The following is a 24,461-nucleotide window of genomic DNA, read 5'->3' on the forward strand; positions in this document are numbered from 1 at the left end:
GATCGCAAAAGGGCCACCATATAGTAATAGCCAACAAACATGTTGATATAAGATACAAAATATGAACCTAAAATTACTAACTATGAGAAGCTATTACGCACAATCAAGCTAGGAAAATTAATAGACAAAGTTAAGAAAAATACCAACAGAACGGCGGTAGAAGCAGGGATCAAATTGTGATCCATCTACATCTTTAGCATCTACAACCTTCTGCCCTGAAGATGTAAAAGGAGCAGCTGACAATCATACATCATGTTGAATATCTAAATTTATTGGTGAAGATTTCAAATTTCTATAACAAACAACTCAGCTAGTAGACTATGCACTTTGGGGAAATAGTAATTGGTTAAACGAATAGTAGATTTGGATAATGAACTTAGTTACAGAAACTGCGTGCTCATTAATTTACTCAATTTTATCACTTCACATGTAATTCCCGCTTTTTGAAATCTGAAATATACCAGCTAGGTGTATTTGTCATTCGTCAAGAATTCAATCTAACTCATTTTTGCAAATTTTAGAAGGTTACATTGAAGAATATGTGAGGAAATCGTGCATAATGATTTCAGATGATTACTTTGCGTCTCTCTATGAGTTAGAGGCGAACAAATCAAACTTGAGATGCCGAGTCGTGGCTTTGACACACAACTGAAATATTATTTACTTGTATCAATTTACCAGTTTTGATAAAACGTATCATAGGAGTAGCATTCTTCATTTTAAGATGTAGCATTACATTAGAAACATGGTACACTCATCACAAAGCCAAACAACTTTATTTACACATGTATGTGTAAGCATTAAAATAGCAATGTACTCTCGCTACTTCAAAAATACAACTAACTTGCCCAATCTCACATAATGAATTCCTAACCTTTCAACATACTGGCCGACAAAAGATTATTGATTATTGATTTGATATTTTGACTTATATTGAAGAAGTACCCCCACTGCAAATGTTAAATATATCTAAAGTACATTTTGTTAGGAAGAAATAACATGCCTGAAGGCCTATAAGAGTGTGCTGAACACCGAGAAATAATTTTTCATATAAACAACTACAAAGAAAACATAAAATTTAGCACCATTACTAATCAATACAGCGTATATTGAGGCCAATGAAAATTAATTTGAAGAAATATATCTAAAGAGAATAGTATGTTCAATAAATTATATCGCATCTTATTAAGACATCACATAACAAAGCGATGTCAAAGAACAGAGGTTAATCTTTAAGACCTTCTCTACTATAGATTCGGTTGGCATCTCTATAATGTTGGTCAGAAATCCAGGTTTTGGGATTTAGGGCATGAGCCTAGGGTTTTAGAATTAGAATTGGGGGTTATTGATTTCAAGTTTTTTTTTTTTTTTTTTTTTTTTTTTTGTGGGGAGTCCTCTGCAGGGAGGGACAAAGGAGACGGCAAGGATCGAAAGTTGGAACAACCTGGAAGAGGCATAACAGGAGCGACATAATGAATTGTATAGTGTACATACAGGACAGAGATACACGTGTATTATACGTGTTTCTCTGAATGACTTAGGCCCAACACTGAAGTACAACTTCTACTGCTTTTTGTACAACCTTTTGATGCAGTGTTCGTACACCAAAGTCTCATTTCTATATATTACTAGATGGTCTATGCGGGACCGCGCACGCCCAACACTTGATTATAAATGTATCTATATATATGTAGTTGTGTTTAGATAGTGATAATATATATATATATATATATATATATATATATATATATATATATATACACACACACACTATGTTCAAAATACGATTAATATAACATTGTAGTTTGTCTCGTATCTAAAACTTTATTATATTCGTGTTTGCTACGAAAATTTATTAATACTTTTTAGAAGAGAAGACTTGTTTAAAAGAAAACTATTTTTCTCTCTTTGAGATAAAATAATAAGAATATTTAAACGTCGATACTTTCAATTTTAATTCGATTAATTTAAAGGTGTAAAATACTTATTATTTTTTATCAAATTTTGATTTGGATAATTCTAATTCAAATTATTAAATTAATTTTACATGTTTAAAACGAAACAAAGTAGAAATTGATTTTCTATTTAAACGAAGAAATGTTATTTTTTAATTTTTGGTAAACATTCTCGGTTTAGCTCATTTTACTTGTCATGTTGTCTTTTGCATGGTTTTTCAAGGAAACGTGAATTAGAATTATAATTTGACTAATTTACCTTATTCATTATTTGATCTTCATTTGATATTAATCTCTTTTCACATTTATTAGAGTAAGAATAAAAATAAAAAAGTAATTAAATTGTATCTTATTTTTTAAATATATATATTTTAAGTATATTTATTTTAGTAAACATAACAAATAAATGATATGGCGGAATAGCAAATACGGAATTAAATATTTTGAAGAAAAGTAATAATACGGGTTCATGTTTTTGTTTGTAATAATTTCATTTGCTCCCATTAATGCAATATGCATGTGCAAATGAATCCACTATTATTGACTTGATGAGGATACTTTGGGAATTACATGAATATTGTTTGATTTTTTAATATATGGGTGCACGTTTTTTTTTTTTTTTTTTTTGACGTTGCGTTTTTTTTTTTTTTTTTTTAAATATGGGGTTCACTTTTTTTTTCATGAGTTTGGAGAGGGTGGGGTCCACTTTTTTTTTCATGAGTTTGGAGAGGGTGGGGTCCACCTTTTTTTTTTTAATATTGCTTGACGTTTTTAGTGTGGGGTCCACTTTTTTTTTTTTTAAAGAGTGATCGATTTACGAAGCGTGGACGGTAAACCGACGTTCTATATAATAGAAAAATAGAAATATAATAAAGATTTCTATCTATTTTTAGAAGAGTCGGTAATATAAAGTATAAAATGTCATTTTTTTCCCTTAAATAAAAAAGTGGGACCGAACACGAATAACGACGATCTTGCTCTATAAACCTACTTCTTTCTATATAGTAGTAATAGTAAAGTAATACATAAAAAAAAAATTATCAAATTTTGATTTGGATAATTCTAATTCAAATTATTATATTAATTTTATATGTTTAAAATGAAACAAAGTAAAAATTTGATTTTCTATTTAAATAAGAACTTCTATTTTTTAATTTTTAGTAAATATTTTTTGTTTAACTCATTTTACTTGTCATGTTATTTTTTACACGGTTTTTTAAGAAAACGTCAATTAGAATTAGAATTTCACTAATTTACCTTATTAATTATTTGATCTCCATTGAATATTTTTTTTTCTTTTATGACATTAATCTCTTTTCACATTTATTAGAGTAAGGAAAAAATGAAAAAGTAATTAAATTCTATCTTATTTTAATATATAAGTATTTTAAGTGTGTTGTCTTTGTACAATAATTTCGTGCTCCACTAACGGGCTGATACGTACGTGGCATTTAATCCATCATTATTGATTTAATTGTTTGATTTTTTAATATAGGATGCACTTTTTTTTTAACATTGTTTGTTTTTTTAATATGGGATTCACTTCTTTTTTTTTAATATTGCTTGATTTTGTTAATATGGGGTCCACTTTTTTTTTCTCGTGAGTTTGGAGGTGGTGGATTCCACCTTTTTTTCTTCTATTTTTTTTTTAATACTGGTTGATGTTTAATATGGGGCCCATATTTTTTTTAATATTAGTTGTTGTTCAATATATATGGGGCCCACAATTTTTAAATTGGAACGGACGACGATAAAGTGAGCCCAACCGGCTCTTCTATAGAGTACAAAATTAATATTAAGTAAAATAAAATAATATATAACATCCATTGATATCTTAGTACATACTAAAAAAAGGGCTAATCCAAAACATACCCTTTACTCAAAAAATGGTGTTTTTTCCTTCAATTTCAAGAACCATTTCATCTTCTTTAAGAAAAACTACAAATACCCATTTTAGGAAAGTTCAGTTCTTGAGCAATGTACCAGAAAACACAGTATATGGTGGACCAAAACCCCAAAATCCAAATCAAAGAATCACCCTAACAACTCTCAAGGCAAAAGTACAAGAAAGGTGAGAAAATAACAATGGTAACAGGTAGAGGCAGATCTAGGATTTGAAGGTGGCGGGTGCTATGTTGACACCCGATTTTGTCCCGCCCTCTTTTTCTAAAATATTTATTTACGAATAATTTTGTATACGTTGCCGCAATTATTTGTTTTCTATTAATATGTTCGTCTTCCACCGTCCAACTCGGTACCACCTATTATCGTTATTATTTTTATTATTATTATTACTATTATTATTAATATTATCATCATCATTATTATTTTTTTTATTATTATTATTAATGTTTTATTATGTCGCAACATTTAATATTATAATTATTAATATTATTATAATCGCCGTCTTAATATTATCATTATTGTTATTATTACTGTTATTATTATTATTATTGTTATTATTATTATTATTATTATTATTATTATTATTATTATTATTATTATTATTATTATTATTATTATCATCATACTGCGATGCATTTAATATTGTAATCGCGATGGTCGCTTTTAACATTTCCATTTACCATCCCATGCAAAAACGCAGCGCATTTATTTATGCAATTAGACAATAGCATTTGCTTCTTCTTAAACCTTATAAGAATCATCGCGCAACTATTATGATATCGTATAATTTGTCACTGTCATATAACTAGTAGTAATTATACTTTGCATTGTATAATTTATTTACTTAAGCATTTGTTAGTATATAATTCATTCAAGGTTGTTAAATCATTATTTGAAGCCCACGAAATTAAAGGGTACCAGTCCATTTGTAGGCCCAAAAACAACCAGCATCAGCCCAATAACGCAAACCCATTTTCGGCCCCTCTTCCATTTCGTCTAAAACGAACAAAAGAAAACCTAATCCCTAATTTTTTCTTCCGCCGCAGCCCTCTCTCTCTCTCTTCCAATTTCATACCACTGTCAGCCGCGGTTCAGCCGAACCCAGGCTTTGCCTATACCATTTTTGCGCAAAATTTGTATCCATGCCTGCTCATCCACGTGCTCCGTTGAAGGCCTTCCCATTTTCGCCTCAAAACACGCTATAAGCTTCAAGGACCGAAGTGGTCGAACTATTTGCGGGTAAGGTCAAGATCAGATCACATGAAAAATCCGTTCAAACATTGTCAATATTCGGACTTTACAGTTCTTTTTGACTCGTTTTAAAACCCTAACTGATGAAATCCCGCCCAATTTTGAACCCCAAAACCCTAGAACTTTCCTATAAATACTTGCTTCTCCCGTCATTTGAAGGGGGTTTTTTTTGGAAGGGTGAGAAAATCATATCCAAAAGAAAAAAAAGGAGTGTAGTCGTAGCCTTATAAAAAGAAAGCAAAAAAATAGTTTAAAAAATTATTCTATTTTTCTGATTTGAGACTCGAGTGGATTTGGGGTTCGTCGCATTCGAGTATAGATTCGAGACCCAAAGAGGTAAACAATCCTCTTTTTAGTTAATTTAATTTCAGTGTTAGTAGTTTGCTAGTATTTATGTGTTCATGTATGTTTTGTTGTTTTAGTTGATTTAGTTTCAGTTCAGTAGCTCAGTAACATCTGCGTATGTTTATGTCGTTTTAGTTAATTTAGTTTCGGTTGGTTATGTGATCATGCCTCAATCTAGTTTTGCTTGGTTTCGGTTAGTAGTGTTGATATATATATATGATTATTAATATTGTTTGGTTTCACTTTATTGGTATATTCATAATTGGGATCTGTTCTACTTAGTTATATGACATTTTGGTTTAGAGAGCATGTTAGGTCAGTCGCTCTGTTTGTTCTAAGTCCAAATGATGGTCAAGATGTTATCGCTAGTTTTCCGACGTCATTTTTTTTTCTTAATCTGTTTTGTGCCTTAGATACCGTTTTAATTAACTCTTGGTTAATAATAACTCAACATGATTTAGTATGTATTCGTTTGCTCCTTTTTAGTCAATTATCCGTCAATGGTAGGTCTATAGTATATGTGTATTCCTCGTTGTTTGAATCATAGAAATCTAGTTAGTATGACTAGTGTTTCATTTACCGATTGATTCATGTGGTTAATATTTCGTATGGTTCAATATCCTCGTCACGTATTATTCGATTTGCCCGCTCGGTTTAGTTCGCTAAGTTTACTGCTGATGACCTTTAAGAATGGCAAAAATAAGTTTTAGCTTAGTTTGCAGCTTTTAACTTAAATATATCCTGTCTATCTTAAGTACACCGAACTCGTCTGCGTAGGTCATTTAGCATTAATACCATCTTTGGCTATGGTTATACTGTCTAAGTTCCCTTAGATTTAAAGATATATTTTTAAAAAAGGGGAAAAGAATTAGCTTGGCTATCAAATGGGGTCAATAATCTGGAGTGAATTGGATGGTTTACCCTAGCTTAACGAGATATCAACGAACATCCCTGTGTTGGCCTGCAAATGGATTCAAACAAGTTTGTTATTGGTAAAGTCTGTTCTGGTTTGCTACATGCTTAAACAGAATCTCTGTACACAAAAAATAGAATTGGTAAGGGTCCATTGTCAAACAAACATGAAAGCGTTTGGCTAGTTGTTTTAATACCAAAATTGATTTAAAGAGACTGTTTGGTTGGTATTTTATTCCCCCTGCTAGTGTATATAAGAAACTATACTAAAATAGGTATTGGTCCTAAAGACTAGGTTTCTTCTTGCTAGAAATAGGTTAACTACTTCCCTGTTTGATACCGTGAGTAGTGCCCCAACATTCTGTATATTATTAGAGTTTGGTTAAAATTATTTGGAAGATTTGGTCTTACTTCAGGAGTAGATTTGTTCCAAGTGTTGGCTTTTACTTGACTCTGTTGGCTGTGTTATTTTAAGAGGTTAACTGGGAACTAGCTGAAGAACTTCCTACATCAAACGTTAACTGGTTTTCCTCTCCTGGTGGCTGTAAATATGCCTGAGTGCGACTGAGATTTAAATTCATTTGCTAAATGCATCGCTAGTTTATGGCCCTGTTTGGAAAGGTTTGTTATTGGTTAATTGAGCACTTAAACTATCCAAGTTTGTCCTTTAAAACAAAGTATAAACTTGCTTCCTAGGAGATTGCACGTCGAGTAGCAAGGTTACCACCCTCCTACTTAGCTAAAAAATGTTTTCCAACAACCAAAATACCTGCTCTTTTTGTATCAAATGCTCTAAATGTCTATCCAGCTTTTACATTCAAATGGTAACACTCAATTAACGGTTGTCTCGAACTGAGGTCGTCGTTCGTTGAAAAAGAAGGAAAGCAGCGCCGCTATGCTTATTGTTTGAGCCACTGTTATGCTCAAGAGACCCTCATATATTGCTGTTTTATTTCCATTTTTGTTGTGTTTGTCCTTTGTTGTTGCTTGCTGTTACAGCATGGGTTTGGTACTACACTTTTGGTGCTATTGAGTTTTAAAGAAACAGATCCTACATTGATAAGTTTGTTCCATGACATTTTTTTCGAGCTTAATGTCCCGGAATAAAACCCACTGCTTTGCTAAATACTTACTGCATGGGGCATTGCCCAAATGACCCGTTGAGTTGTTTTTTTTTTTTTTTTTTTGCTACTACTGATCTACTTTGAGTTTACATTTTGTATGTTTGATCTTATTCTTTGATTATATACTAATCCTTTTCCTTTTCCTTTTCATTTTTTATGTATGACCACCGCGTGCGAGTCCGAAGGACTCGTCTCCTTTCGCATTCGATGTGTGTGCCCAACGAAACACTTCTATCGGTCGCCCCGTAATGAAAAAAAAATTCGGGCCAAAGCCCATAACGGGGCAAAGCATGTAAAGAAGATTACTATTGGCAAAGCCCAACAAAGAAAATTTTGCCGAAAATCGAGCCCACCTATATTTTCTACTCCTCATTTATTTTGTGTATTTTAATTATGCAACTAACTTTTTGTTTGTTTTGTTTTCTCAGTTTAGATAAATGAATTAGTGGGGTTTAGTTTTAATAATGGGTAGTTAATTTAAGGAAGACTAACAATTAATTCTATAAGTTTACTTTCTTCTTTTCACGTGAAAACTATTTGTAATACCTAGCATTTATTTTATTTGGAATAATGGATTTGCAAAATAGCATGACTATATATTTCAAGTAAAGGGAATCATATTTTATTCCTACTATCATATACATTTCAAAACGTCACTAATACGCAAATATAAACTTAGGTATATTTTATAAACATTGTTTTCAAGATTCATCCAATTATACATATTTTAGCCGAAGCACCGTTAAATAAATTAGTAAAAAAGAAAAGAAAACTCATCATATTTTGCATTCTATTTATAAAATAAGTCTAGATTTTCTACACCCCTATACTCATATAATGTAATTTTATCCTAAAGTTAAATTGGCTAGATCTTCTCTCGAAAGCTTCTATTTATATGCAAATCATTTATTTTGCAAGTCTCATTTTCAAAATAACATTATTTAAAGTTTAGCAATATTATTTAAAGCCTTAGCATATTTTTAAATCTTATTTTAAAATGGCATTTTTATTTGAATCTTATTTAAAGCCTTTTTGTGCAAGTCTTGTTTTAAAATGGCATTTTTATTTAACGCCTTAGCATTTTTTTAAAATCTTATTTTAAACAACGGTATTATATTTTTCTTTAAAACCTTAGTAATATTATAAGCCATTTTCTTAAAATTTAGGTACCTTATTTAACCTTAATTAATTAACCTAAGTTTGGCCGATAAACCTTAATTAACGGATCCTAGAGGATGCCTAACCCCTTCCCTTTAGGATAATTAGAACCTTTACCTAGAGTTGAAAATTAAGCAGACTATTAATGGAGGTTTAGTTAGCTTTACCTTAGTTAATAATTAGGTGCCCTAATTCACCTTAAAATCAATTAGGTGGCGACTCCTAAAATAAAATAAAATAGGAATCTTCAATATGTTGTACCTAATTTGACCCGGTCTAAATGGGGTATAACATGCTACAATTTTCTTCAATTGACATCTTGTTAGGAACGTGTATTTGGATTGGATCCATCTCTTTTTAGTTTATTCGGGTCAACTTAATAGGTTTTTTTTATTTGCAAATATGAAAATTATATCTCAAAAATTAAGAAACGAATATAATTAGCATCTTAAACAAGAAATCACACCCATTAACAACAGAAGTAAAATCAACATTTTCACCAACGGACTTGCATCCCTTATTTATATTAGAAAATGAATTTGCACAAGTAAAATAACATCTTCAATAAGGGAATTACACCAATCAAAATAAGAAAAATAATAGAAAAACTCTTCAATAGGTAAATGCACCCCATAAGTAAATGTAGAATTAGATAAACCACAAGTTCTCAAAAATAAATCATAAATTTCATGATTTTTCTAAGCAAAGAGCTTATGAAGTTTCCATCACAATTTAAGTAGTAAAGTGATTTAAATTGAATTTATCAATAATTGAATAACCAAAAGTACAATTATCCAGGAAAAACTATATTTACATCATTTATCAAATAGTTATGACGTATTTTAATTTCAAATCCTTTTATATATATATATATATATATTTTATATATATATATATATATATATATATATATATATATATATATATATATATATATATATATATATATATATATATATATATATATATATAAAAATGCCATATTTGGTTACCTATTCAAGAAGAAAACTCGATATATAACCAAAAGAAAAGGGTCTATAGACAAAAGAAAGGCATGAAAATAAGTTAAGGTATATCTCAATTGAAAGAAAACAACCTCTTAAGCATCTCAAGAAAAGTCTCTTCTCAATTTTTATTTTGTGTGTGTATATATAACCAATATATTCAATATCTTCTCTACAAAAGACTCAAAAAACAAGAAAAGGCCAACAGTTGGTTTAAACCTAAGAAAATGGAGGGAAAATCCCATATGAATAAGTTGTGGTTAAAATTTGAAGCTTCCATGGACATGGCTAAATTGTTGAGCTATTTGTGTTGGGTTTGTTGTATTGTTTGGAGTTATGATGGTATGGATTGAATCATGGTAGTAAGTAGGAGTATAAAAGTAGGTTTTTAGTAGTGTTTTACAAGAAGCTACACTACAAAAGAGCTTACAAACTCATGCCTACGAATTGCTCGATAAAATGCCTAAATGAAGATTTTTATTGGCTATATGCTCAAAGTTGATCTCGAATTATTCGTATCTTGTAGGAAGTCAGTTATAAAATGTTCGAGGCTTATGGAAATATGTATAACTCCAATCGACGAGGTATGTATATTTCTCTCTTTTTGGCATGACTAGAATTCAAATGAGCTTTCATCGAAACGTTATTTCGTAACTTGTATCAACCACATTCCGAAATAGTTAAGATCATCTCTTCTCATGAATAGCTTAGAGTGGAATACTTTCCCACAGTTCATATCTATTGTTTGTCAATTGAAGAATGATGTTCATTATGGTACTCTTCACGTCAAAGTTGAGGCAGTTGTATTTCCAATCATTTGAGTTGATCTTTACCTCACGTGTAATCCGTATCAAGTATATTTCATATTCTTTACATTTGTGGTCTTCTTGATTGAAAGCTAAAGAATGTAGCGACAATAATGAAAAATCGGAGGGTAACGACGACAGGTCACTCCGACTCTTTCTATGATGTCTCTTCTGAGGTCAGTCTTGCATTGCACTTATATATATGTATTTACTTTCATTACCGAGCCGCGCTATAGTCGGCCGGGTAGGCACTTATATGTGCACCTAAACATGTTTCTTTCTTTACCGTGCCATGTTGTAGGCAGCCGGGTAGGCACGTAGCTGTGCACCTAGATATATTTCTTTCTTTACCGAGCCATCCTGTAGGCGGCCGGGTAGGCACATAGCTATGCATTGCCACTGATCAGTTGGGCAGAGATGATGTTATGATGATGAACTCACCCCACAGAGGGATTTATTATTGTTATATGATATGATATATGCCTCCACAAAGAGGAATGATTTTACGGCACGCATTTACATTTATGTCATGATTATGGTCGCCCTCGGTGGCCTCGTTCGTAGTTTCAGGTTGTCTCTACATCTTTTCCCACGTTATCTGTATCTCTTACGCTTATTTATGTTTATGCTTACTACCTTACATACTGGGTACATCTTTCATACTGACGCATTTTGTGCGCTCGCGATCATGCTCGCTGTGCACGGTAGATGGTTTGTTGTACCTTTCTCGCAGGATACCAAAGTTCAAATAGGGATGTTCGCACTCCATTCTCCGAGTTGCTGGTCGCAGTCATTAAATAGATGTATGCATATATATATATATATATATATATATATATAGAGAGAGAGAGAGAGAGAGAGAGAAAGAAAGAGAGAGTATGGCTATGGGTACGTCGGGGCCACTGTCCCGACCCGCTGATGCATATTAGTGCTCTTAGAGGCTTGGTGTCATCGGTGTACAGAGTATCGTGTTTGGCCTTGCCGCCTTCCGACTAGTTGTCTTTTCTTGGTTGTGGCCTTGTCGGCCCTAGTTATGCATATATGTGTTGTTAAGCCTTTTGTGCTTGCAGGTTGTCATGATATACTTCTTACAATTGTTATTCAGCGGCCTCGTCGGCCTATGATTCACGTTACATTGTTTAGATATCATAGTTGGTTCACTCGGCCCGCGGGGTGTCGCCACACCCCGGTCAAAGTGTATGTATGTATCCCTTCATGTGAAATCCATAATATCTTCCATGATGATTTTATTCCTAGACTCACAAAAGGTCATGGATATATATATATATATATATATATATATATATATATATATATATATATATATATATATATATATATATATATATATATATATATATATATATATATATATATATATACGTATGCAACACCGAGCTTATGTGCCCGGATATGATATCTATTGCGCGCGCACCACTGCAGTTGGGTACGGATAACACTGAGCCTTGGTAGGGCCGGGTATGTATAACATTGAGCCTTGTCATGGTGGGGTATGTGAGACACCGAACCTCTATGGTCGGGTATATTACTACTATATATGTATGTGTATGGAATGGAAGGTTTTCGTTAGAGAAAGGGTAAGTAAATATGATGAACATCACTAGAAGTATAAATGGCCCTCCTACCTCATGGCTTTTCTATCTAATGTTATCATTCATATCTTTGTTATGTATTAATTATGCCTTACACACTCAGTACATTATTCGTACTGACGTCCTTTTGTTTGTGGACGTTGTGTCATGCCCGCAGGTGGACAGGGAGATAGATTTGATCCTTAGGCTGCTTATCCAGAGACTGCTTAGAGGAGCTCCATTTCATTCACAGCTGCAGCTGTTAGTGCTATTCTATTGTGTATATACATATGGGCATGGCAGGGCCCTGTCCCGTATATATGATGTTATATACTCATCTTAGAGGCTCGTAGACAGTTGTGTATAGCTAGATGTTTCTTAGCCTTGTTGGCTCGTATTGTGTATATCATTTTGTTAGCCTCGTCGGCTTGTGTATATGTAAATGGGCATATTTGATGGCGTTGATATAAAAGTGTCCTTGCCCGATAAGACTTGTATTATTGATGCATAGGAATTGCGAGTTAGCCATGTGGCTCACCTAGATATGATTATGGAAGTATGACGAGAGGTGCCCGGTGGGCTAGCTCTAGGTCCCCGTCACGGCCCTCCGGTTGAGTCGTGACAATTTGATATGGAAGAACTAAATAAGAAGAGGTCATTCAAATTCGTCGACTGAGTCTGTGTATAATAGTGATCAAAGTAATAGAAAATGGTATTACTAAATAAACACTTAGCTTCTTTCTCCCCTGAAATAGGCTCACCATTCATCAGATTGAACTTCGACTTTTCTCTTCCTAATTTGTGCGCTACTTATTGGACACTTGTATTAACATTATTTGTATTATTTTAAAAAGTTTATATCGATTATTATGGTATACACGTGCAACACACTTGTTCGATAACTAGTTTATAGAAAAGTGGGTACGTGTTTAGAGCTGCCCATAAAGATATACTCCTTCCTGTTCGAAATATTAGTCGGTTTAACAAACTAATTTTATATTAGACACGTGAAATGGATACAATACCCGCATAGATATACTCTTTCCAGTACCAAATACTAGTCATTTTATAAAAAGTAAATTTGTTCCAAACACTTGACGTTTAAAAAATAAGTAAGTTATTTACTTTTTTTCCTTCCAAGTTTAACTTTTACTATTCTAATTAATGGAGTGTTAATCAAGCAAGACGTAGGGAGAGATAAGAGTTTGTTTAGACAAAATACTCTTACGAGTAAAGCGATTAAATGTCTTTGTTAAAGGGTGTGCAAAAATCGTAAAAGACATAAAATATGAATCAAATATAATATGTAGTAGCATGGAGTGTTTTGTGATTTTTTTAGTCAATTGGAAAAGAAGATATTATAGATGTCAAAGAACAACCACTACTTCCCCAAAAATAGCCAAATGCATTTGCTGGTCCACTATCAAACTTCTAATAATGTTTTTCAGGATAAGAATGTGTTGCACATGACAAACAATTCAAAAGCAGATTCCTTTTTCTTTTTTTTTTTTTTTTTTTTTTTTTTTTTTTTTTTTTTTTTTGTTATTCAACACTTTCATTATTTGTAAGTCTATTCTCCTTGTGAATTATCATATTACACGTTACTTGCTAAGATAAGAAAATGAATATTCAACGGTCGAATTTCCACTTTAATGCAATAGATGTTCGTGCTTACTTTTCCTAGCACAAATCTTGGATTATTCCTTTAAATCTAACGATCAAAGTTTGAACTCGTTGAGAATGATTCTGATCTAGTTCATGGCCTATTAGAAGTAGAAGGCACTCTGGTGGGATTTTTACGGACAAAAAAAGCTTGCAGTCAATTTGATAATGATCGAGTGACGTTGCTTCTTCGGTACCCATGACTAACTGTTATGCCATGATAGAGGCTAAACAAGAATTTCTTTAGGCATAACATTCAGTAAAATAAGAAATTGTGACAAGTTACTAACTACATGAGCATCAGGAACATGTGTTGTCAGCACGATAGAAGAATCACATTTCCATCAGACAACTAGTGTTTTTGACGGATTAAGAGAAGGTGGATAACATAATAATTCTCGAAGGTATGAATCTTGCTAGACATTAACTTTTGTGGTTCGAAGATATAAAAAGTTCATCGACGTTACTATATGATTATTTTCGTCTGACAACATTTTGTTTTGGAATTTTTATACTTAATAATTAACACATCATATTGAATGTGGACACATTCTAGATTGAATGGAATATATGTGATTCCTATCGAGGATGTGAAGGAGGGGGCTTCCTGAAACGAGTTGCTTTTTCAAAGCCATATGCAATCTCAATGAGTGTTGGCTCAGAACCCTTTAGTCCTACGAATGAAATCCCGAACGGAACTCCACTTTTATCATAACCAGCAGGTACATTGATCCCTGGATAACCTCCGATAGCAATAAGACTAGCAATGTCCGCACCAGGTGACATCCACGCATCTAACTTATTATCTTTCATCATCTTCTCGAACCCGTATTTGCATGCTTTTGTTATGTTCCTCAATGCCTCCCTTTCCAATTTCCCTATTCCATTCGTCTTCTCAGCTTCCAACATCACATCTTGACCATATTCTTTGACTTTTTCCTGCAATGATATATAAAAAGAAAGAAGGAAAACTAACTTAAATAGCTGCCCACCCAACCTCTTAAACTAAATATAGCCAGTGGATTATAATATATGTATAATCCATGTATAATATGTGTATAACCATGTATAATCAGTATATAATCTATGTATACTGGCAAGTAACAGTAAACAGTGAATCTGGCCAGCTATTTGTGTAAATATCACTAAAAAGAATGAAAACAAATTTTCGGTTCTACTTCTAGTGATATACGTAGTTCAGCTAATTTCAATTAACAAGTGAAAGCTTTTAGTTCCTTCAATAATGTACTGCAAACCCATATGAACATATTATTTACCAATTATCTATGAACAAATAGTATTGGAATGACTTTGGCCTGAATATGAGAGAATGGTTATGAGGATCCGTATAACTGATCTCAACTTACCGAAGCTGAAATCTTGTTGAAGGCTATAACATCAGCCAATGATTGGACGCGAGTGTGGACTAACTTTTTCAGATATGCATTTAGGTCCATCTTGAATTCAGCAAGAAGTGCTATGTTTTGAGCAACAAAAATAGCATCTTTGACCAAGTCAACGTTAGATACTTCCAGGTTGTCAACTAACACTGCTCCTTTTTGCCTTCAAATAGTTTTATTTCAGAAAAATAGTTCATCTCTGTTAGGATACTAAGTAAAATTAAACTATAGAAATGCAGGTGCAAACAAAAAGATTACCTTAAGGTGTTATAATGGTGTTGGTAAACTTTGATATCATTGAAACCAAAAAGGTTCTTTGAAATTCCCAGTCTTTTGTATTTGAGCCCATCAGCCTTAAGAAATTGCCGGTACCCTCCATGTGGAATGTAAGCAGAAGCCTTTTTAGTTGCTGGCAAGTCATCTTGATCTAAGCCAACGATGGCATCAAGAACCTCGACAGCATCAGTTACTGTCCTGCAGATTGGCCTGTTCTATGCAAAAGAACAAAAGAAAAAAACATTGTGTGAAAACATTTTCAATGGCTTTTACATTCATCTTTGTTATCGAGTTCTTTGCATCTTTGCATCTATAATCAGCGCCGGCTCAGTGGTAAAGCCTTAGTTTTAGATCCCCAAAGATTAAAGGCCCCAACTGCTGGTTCGCGAAATTTGTCAGAATATAGAGCTTCAGAGACTAACCTTATAGATATGTGTGAAAAACAAGTATAAGCAGACGTATGTTGCACAACTCACTCTCTTAATTCAGAACCTACAATGCCTAAATTCAGGATCTAGTACTAAAAACAAGTATCCCATTTTGTGCAGTCAAATTTTCACTACTTGTTTGAAAATATGGCATTAAATAGTTTCGCAAAGAGAAAATAGAGTTACTCCCTCTGTTCCGGTTTATGTGACACTATTTCCATATTAATCTGTTCCAAAAAGAAAGACATGTTTCTACATTTGGGAGTTAACTCTAAACTTCCTTTTTTTCCCTTAATAAGCTTTTCTAGCCACACAAATATTATTACATGTTTAACACCACAAGTTTCAAAAGCCAACCATAGAAATGAATATCTTAATGAAGGTTACATATTATGTCAAGAGGAAGAAACTTATAATATTGTAGCCGCTCATGGTTATTTTAGCCGATTGATCTATGCTGGTTTCAACAACTCTTGTTCGTTATACATCTTCCTAGCTGCTAGGCCTATAGTACGTATCCGGTTTACTGCTTTAGCTATCAACACTATGGCTATCAACCAATCTATAGTTGTTAGTCAAGGTCATGTTATAATTAATACTTGGGCTTTCCTTTCTTTCTTAAAATACTTCCAGAGTCAAACTATGACACATATATACTGGACGCGAGTACTACTAGGGAGAAAAACATTCAGAAGATTTACGCACCCGACAGTATCTTGCCTATGTGATATTGGGATAACACCTGCCCTGCTTGTGAGGCCAACAGTTGGTTTGATTCCAACAACTGAATTAGCACTAGATGGAGATAGAATGGAGCCTGCTGTTTCTGTTCCCAGTGCTATTGCTGCCATGTTTGCTGCTACTGATGTTGCAGAACCAGTGCTTGATCCTGATGGATCAGCACTTGCTACATAAGGATTCTGTAAAAACACCAAAATATTAAACTCTTTTTAGTCAAATTGTATACTACTTTGAATCTTTGTTCCTGTTTCATTCTTATCTTTTTGCATTTAACGAATCACACAATAACGATAACAACTATTCCTCTATCCCAAACAAGTTAAGGTGGGCTATATGAATCCTCGCTGCTCATGTTACTACTTTTAAGAACTAGTCATAGAGGTGGCAAAATCAATCTTTTTTTTGCTAACCTGCTTAATCTATCCAAGTTTAACAAGTTGAGTCATGATACATTTTGTTGACTTGACCTAAGTGGTTGAACTCTGAAACAATCCATCAAACTACTGGATCAAAATAGTGTAACCCCAGCAGGTCAAAATAGAACCCAAACCCAAACAGGTTTCATCATAGTCAAATTTGAAGATCAGAATTTATTCAAGTTTAATTTGCAAAAACTTAACTAATACAACAACTACGCCTCAATCCCAAACAAATTGCAGTCGGCTATATGAATCCTCATTTTTGCAACAACTTAACTAACAATTTAAGGGGAAAAAATAGTCTTCATATATTTCTTTTTCAAAAAATCAAAATAAAAAAGGAGAAGAAAGTTAATTAGGTCATGTTACGCGGACTAGTTTATGACCCGTTATTTGGCTCATGATGACATGTTTATTCATTAGACGCATTTGACTCGCCCAAATTTGACCCAACTCGCACATTTACCACCTCTGACAAATCAATAATGACTTACCAGAGCTTGGCCAAGTCTACCATTCCAACCACTAGGCAAGTACCAAGATCTGAAAGCAGCCCATTCAGTCATAGTTGCCTTGCCAAGTATAATAGCACCAGCTTTCCTCAACTTCTTGACCACACCAGCATCTTGTGGCACAATGGATCCAACAAGTGCTAATGATCCTGCTGTTGTGTTAAGCTTATCTTTTGTTGCAATGTTGTCCTTGACAAGAATTGGGATACCATGTAGCCTGGAAAGAGATATTGATCTGCGCATTTTCTCTTTTCGTTCTTGATCAGCTTTATCTGCAAGAAAGAGTGCATCTGGATTCACTTCTATGATTCCTTTTAGAATTGGATTAGCTCTTTGAATTTCACTTAGATAAAACTCAACAAGTTGTCTAGAAGTCAGTCTGTTTTGCTTGAAAGCTATATGAATATCATCAATAGTTGTTTCTTTGAATGAGAATGTTTTTGCCTCAGTATTGACACTGAAGTTGGACATTATGATGCACAGAAAAATGAGGAGAATGGAAAGAATTGACATTTTTTGGGTCAAAGTTATGAAGGTATATGCTTAGTGTGTAGCTGATTTTATATTAGGCACATAAGGTAAATATAACATGTTTAGAGCTGCCCATAAAGTTATACTCCTTGAGGTCCCAAATATTAGTCATTTTGACAAGCGGATCAACAAAGAGCTAAAAGGGGCCAATGAAGTTAAATTGAATCCTCTTCGTCAGAAAATTGTATTGGGCAATTAGGATAAAAACAATTTTTTTTGGTTATACATGAATTGTTGAGTCTCAACCCTTGACATAAGAAAAATTTCTAGTAGACCCTAGGCTCAAGGGGATATACTCCTTCTGATCCTAAATATTAGTCATTTTGACAACTACATTAGTTCCAAGTATTAGACGTTTTAGAAAATAAGAAGTCATTTACTTTTTTTTTTTCTTATTCCAAATTTACCCACAACGCTCCAATAAGTGGAGCGTTAATTAAGTGAGATGTTTAAGGGAATGATAAAGGTTGGTTTAGACAAATACTCTTATGAGTAAAGCTATTAAATGTTATTTTTAAAGAGTGCGAAAATAGTAAAAGACATATAATATGAATCAAAATATAGTTTATGAGGAGCATTGACTGATGGGAAACAAGATGTTATAGATGTCGAAGGAAGACCACTACTTTCCTAGAAAGTCCAAACGCCTTTGTTGGTCCACTAATCACTATCAAACTTTTTTTAATGTCCTCTTTTAGGACAAGAATGTGTTGCACATGACAAATAAAAAATCAAAAGCATATTCCGTCTCTTTTAGCTGTTCAACACTTTTGTTATTTTATTACTACAACACAGAACACTAATCTCATTTTATAAATGAGTTTGGACTAAACCCGTCAACCGGTTCGAGTTAACCGGTTCTAACCGGTAACCGGACCGGTAAAACCGGAACCGGAACCGGTTAACCGTTTATTATATACCGGTCCGATTTCAATTTTTTTGGAACCGGAACCGATTAAACCGGTTAAACCGGTCGATTAAAAAAAAAAAATTAATTCTAGCCATTGGGGCTTGAAATAGTGCTAATTTGGATTGTTGGGCAACGGTCCATTTGCAAAAATGGCCGTTGCCAAACGGTCCCAAACTCATTTTTTGCCCCCCTCCCCCAACCCCCAAACTTTTTTTTTAACACTTTAACCCATCCCCCACCCCTATATAAACCCCTCTCCATTTCCATTTTAATCCACACCAATTCACTCTTCTCTTTCTCTCAATCTCAATCTCTCAATTATAGTTACTTTGCAACAATTAGCCACTTTAAATTTCTCTCAAATAAATATTATAAAGTCTTATTATAGTTTCAATTATTAATTTTGCAATTATAATATTATTGGTGGAGTTGGTGATTTGCAACAATCCGAAGTAGCTTTGGTGGATTTGCAATTCTAGCCGCCTTCACTTTGTTGGAAATTAGTCCCAAGAATTTGGTACCTTCGTTCCATCTTATCTTTATTTTTCGCAATTTAATTCTAGCAATTTAATTTGTTGCAATTTATTTTTTGTGATTTATTTGAGTGTGATTTAAATTAATTCTATTTAATAATGACGAAGAGATTTAGACGAGGTGCCGGTAGTAGTGGTATTGTTAGGGGCGGGTTAACGAGGAAACATTTGTGGAAGAAACACCTAATTTAGGTATTGATGTTGGTGGAAATAATCCACTTTTAGGTCATGAGGCAATGCAACAACATTATACCGACACTTTTAATGAAATTGATGATGTTAATGATGATGATGATGAAACACAAGCCACCGAAAATCCCATAGGAGATACATGTCCTGCACAATCACATACACAAGACAAACCGCCTAGAACTCGTAAGCCAACCGCTAAAATTTGGAAATTTATGACTAAGGATAGGGAAAGCCAACACGCTAAATGTACCCATGTGGACAAGTATTTGCTTTTAGGCAAAAAACTAGTAAGGATGGTGGAACGGGTACACTAAATGGTCATATGAGAAAGAAACATATGGACGTTTGGGGAGAGCAAACGGGTTCAAATGTGGGGGGTATTCAAATGATGATAGACCCACGAACCGGTAAAAATTTTAAGTATGATAAGAAAAAAGAGCGTGTAGAAATAGCTAAAATGGTAGCTTATGATTGTTTACCATTTTCCCGTCCTTCGGCTCGGGGTTTGTTACTTACATTCAACGTTGTTATAATCCGCTATTTGAGGGTAGTCCTAGAAGTACTTGTAGGCGGATGTTATAGATTTGTATAAAAAATATAGATTTTATTTGCGCCATGTATTTAATTCTTTAAATTGTAATGTTTCTTTACCGCCGATTTGGGTCTTAGTTTTAACAAGTTAGATTTTTTTGCTATTATATGTCGTTGGGTTGATGACAATTGGGTTATGCAAAAAAGAATTATATCTTTTTTATATGATGAAGGAAAAGGTCGTCACGATGGAAAAATTGTAGCGGATTCAATGTCTACTATTATGAGATTTTTTTAACATTTATAGAAAAACACTTTGTATTGCTTTAGATAATGCTTCTAATAATACAAAGGCGATTGGTCTTTTAAAAAGAGAATTAAAACCTCCGCTAAAAAATATTTTTCATGTGAGATGTAGTTGTCACATTTTAAACTTAATTGTTAAAGATGGTCTGTGTGTTTTGACGATTCTATTCAAAAAGTTAGAGATGCGGTTGCGTTTCTTTTTTGTAATGCTAATAAGGGAAGACTTAGAGATTTTAAGAATGCTTGTGTGGAAAATAACCTTAGACCTAGGAAAATTCAAGTAGAAATTGAGACTAGGTGGAACTACACTTACATTATGCTACAACAAGCATATGAGTATAGGATTCCCATACAACAAGTTCACAACAAATATAATATTAATAATGATGATTGGTTAAATTTTACGCATTGGGAAGATGTTAAGGAATGTGTTGAACTCTTAGAAAATTTTTATAATGCAACTCTTATTTTTTCTAAACAATTTTATCCCATGGTAACTGGAATTTTAGCCTACTTAGCGAAAATAGCTAGAGCTTTACAAGAATATAAATATAAACCCAGTTATCAAGTGGCTATTTTTGATATGATAATCAAATTTAAGAAGTATTTTTTTTTCATCCCAACTTTATTTATATTGAGTTCTCTTTTAAATCTTTGTTTAAAAGTGTCTTATACTAAAGCATTGGTTGGTCAAATTTATACATTTTTAGAAATTGAAGAGGGAGTTCAACCATCTTTAGCTGAAGTCGAACTCGCTATTGATGACGAGTTTAGAAAAATTTTTACTCATTATTCTAATTTGGAAGAACATGCCACACTCGTTGCTCCACGCCCTACTACTTCTCAAAGTAGCAAAAAGGGCTTGTCGGTTTTGTCGCATTTAAAAGTTTACATTCACAGCCAACTCCATCTTGTAGTGCAAACTTTGATGAATATAACTTCTATTTGATGCAGCCAAATGTGGATATCAAGGAACTAGATGAGTTGGACGTCTTAGCATAGTGGAAGAAATACAAGGCAAGTCATCTGATACTCTCAAGAATGGCTCGAGATATCCTTACGGTTCAAGTATCAACCGTGGCTTCAGAGAGTGCATTTAGCTAAGGAAAACAACAAATTGGAGACCATAGACACTCATTATCCGGCTTTAGCTTGCAAGTACTAGTGTGCATTCGCGATTGAATTAGATCGGAGCGACGCAATCAAAACTTAGAAGCGGAGAAAGGCGAAAAGGAAGAGATTGAAGATTTGATAGCAAGTGGACCGGACCAAATGGAAGACTTTATAGATATCTCCATGGCCGAATATGATATGGGGGAAATTAACCAAATGATTGAGAATTAGTGATTTTATTATTCTACTATTTCTTTGCAACTCATGTATTATTTGCAAGTTAAAAAAAAACTACAACTTGCAAATAAATGTTATCCAAGAATGAATAAAATATATGGCTCATTGAGCTTTATTCTATTTACTTGTGTTCATATTTTTACTTATATTAAGTTAGGAATATACCTAAAATATACTAAGAATATACTTACAATATACATCTACTTAAATTAAAAACTAGAAAGTTATATACTTGAAAAATAACTAAAATATACTAAGAATATACTTATAATATATAGTATACATATAACTTATATATATATATATATATATATATATATATATATATATATATTTATAAACTTAGAGATATATAATTAAGGTATAAATAACTTAAGTTATAATATATATATATATATATATATATATATATATATATATAACTTAAACATATATATATATATATATATATATATATATATATATATATATATATATATATATATATATATATATATATATATATATATATATATAAGTATATTAATATATATATATATAAGTATATTCTTACTATATTTTATGTATATGTAGTATAACTTAAGCATATAACTTAATATATATATATATATATATATATACACGTATATCTTATATATATATATATATATATATACACGTTGTGTTTGTTAGTCGAAGAATATATAAACTTTACCTATAAACTTATATAACATATATAAATATATGTAAGTTACATAACCTAAGTATATTGATATATATAAGTATATTCTTACTATATTTTAGGTATATGTAGTATAACTTAAGCATATAACTTAAACATATATATATATATATATATATATATATATATATGTTATATAACCTAAGTATATTGATATATATAAGTATATTCTTACTATATTTTATGTATATGTAGTATAACTTAAGCATATAACTTAATATATATATATATATATATATATATGCCGTATCGTTGACTCTGTCATTGGCTAGCCGTTAACAAGAATATATAAACTTTACCTATAAACTTATATAACATATGTAAATATACCTACAATATACTAATAAATACTATAATATATATATATATATATATATATATATATATATATATATACTATACAAAAAAAAAACAAAAAAAAAAAGAAGAGGTTTTGGACGTGTTTGAACCGGACCGGTCTGGTTTCGGGTTTTTAACCGGTGGCCGGTTCCAGTTTTTTAATCGGAAATCGGCCGGTTTGTTAACCGGTTACCGGTTCAAACCGGTTAACAGGTTTAGTTTGGACCTGTCTTCTATTCCGGTGAAGAATATTCCACTCATTAGGCGGGGATAAGATTCAAACACCAACCTGGAAGATTTGATTAATTGCAATTATCATAATTGGTAAGTCTACATGCTAAGTGCTAAGATAAGAAGTTGAATATTCAACAGTCACATTTCCAGTTTAATGCAATAGATGTTGTTGGTTACTTTTCCTAGCACAAATCTTGATTCAATCTTAATAATAAACAAGGAAATACCCATTATAGAAAAATGAGGTACTTGAGCAATAATAAATCACTTGTAAACAGTCCCTTTACTGTTTTTCAGATGGATCCTTTATAGATATATAATTTCTTTAAGATCGTGGGGCATAACTCGTGGGATATTATGATGCGAAAATATAAATTTATGTCTCGCAAAAAAATTATTTATTATGAGGGGCAAACATTAAAGACCAACACAAACATAAGTGCAAATGACCAGCCATTTTTGTCTAATTATATTCATTTTTTTGTGCGGATTGTCCTTCTTTTGGGGTGGTTTTTAAATTTTGCCCCTCATATTTATAGTCTTTAAGTTTTGCTCTTCACTTAGAAAGGTGGGGGAATACCTGAGGTTCTGGGTTCGAACCCCCGCTCAGACATAAAATAAAAAAATAATTTCGAACCCCCGGCATACACGCTTTAAGGAAAAACTAAAGTTATGCCAGATCCAAAGATAACTAAAAGTCTACCCCATAAGGAAGAACTTTTCCTTAAGGCATAGTTTAGTTATGTCTATGGGCGGTACTTTTAGTTAACCAAAAAGTATCTTTTCTAAAGGAACTTTTCCGTAAGATATAGGCTTTGCGCTTATAAGCGCAAACTTTTAGTTATGCTTTAAGGAAAAGTTCCGCCTTACTCTTTTAGTTATGTCTTATGGGACACATTTTTAGTTAAGGCATAACTAAAAGTATGCTCCATAAGGCGGAACTTTTTCTTAAGGATAACTAAAAGCTTACCTTAAAAGTTATATATATATATATATATATATATATATATATATATATATATATATATATATATATATATATATATATATATATATGTCTCAAGGCAAAGTCTGTAGAGATAGGCGGTGAAATTAAACTCCGCCTATGAATTTTTTAAAATTTTTTGGTACGCGGGGATTTGAACCCGGAAACCTGGGCGAATTTTTGCCGAAGGGCAAAAATTAAGGACACCAATTTGAGGGCAAAAGTTAAAAGACATCCCCAAAAGAAGCGCAATTCGCATTTGGGAAACTTACATAAATATGCCATTGGGCTATCTATATGAGAAGCGCTGAGCCAGGTCTATTTTAGATTCTTTTTTGT

At 32.6% G+C, this 24,461-nt stretch overlaps 2 protein-coding genes across 3 annotated transcripts in view; one reads left to right on the top strand and one right to left on the bottom strand.

The window, feature by feature from the left end:
• LOC132065573 (3-methyl-2-oxobutanoate hydroxymethyltransferase 1, mitochondrial-like) overlaps nucleotides 1-24,461 on the top strand; it is a 61,231-nt gene that overhangs the window by 31,378 nt on the left and 5,392 nt on the right. The window contains exon 1 of one of the 2 annotated variants that reach the window (XM_059459017.1): nucleotides 3,808-4,050. The exons of the other annotated variant lie outside the window; for it this stretch is intronic. Within the exon in view, the coding sequence (XP_059315000.1) occupies nucleotides 4,041-4,050 (10 nt within the window). The 5' untranslated portion in view covers nucleotides 3,808-4,040. Of the gene's footprint in view, nucleotides 1-3,807; nucleotides 4,051-24,461 lie in introns of those variants that run through there. 2 annotated transcript variants of the gene reach the window in all.
• On the bottom strand, nucleotides 14,110-18,035 carry LOC132065572 (probable amidase At4g34880). The gene is made up of 5 exons (XM_059459015.1): nucleotides 17,473-18,035; nucleotides 16,524-16,738; nucleotides 15,373-15,600; nucleotides 15,082-15,277; nucleotides 14,110-14,653 (listed from the first exon to the last, which is right to left on the bottom strand). The coding sequence occupies exons 1-5, from the start codon at nucleotides 18,001-18,003 to the stop codon at nucleotides 14,294-14,296; spliced, it is 1,530 nt and encodes a 509-aa protein (XP_059314998.1). The 5' UTR covers nucleotides 18,004-18,035; the 3' UTR covers nucleotides 14,110-14,293.

This window comes from Lycium ferocissimum, chromosome 7 (assembly GCF_029784015.1).
Source record: "Lycium ferocissimum isolate CSIRO_LF1 chromosome 7, AGI_CSIRO_Lferr_CH_V1, whole genome shotgun sequence".
Taxonomy (NCBI): domain Eukaryota; kingdom Viridiplantae; phylum Streptophyta; class Magnoliopsida; order Solanales; family Solanaceae; genus Lycium; species Lycium ferocissimum.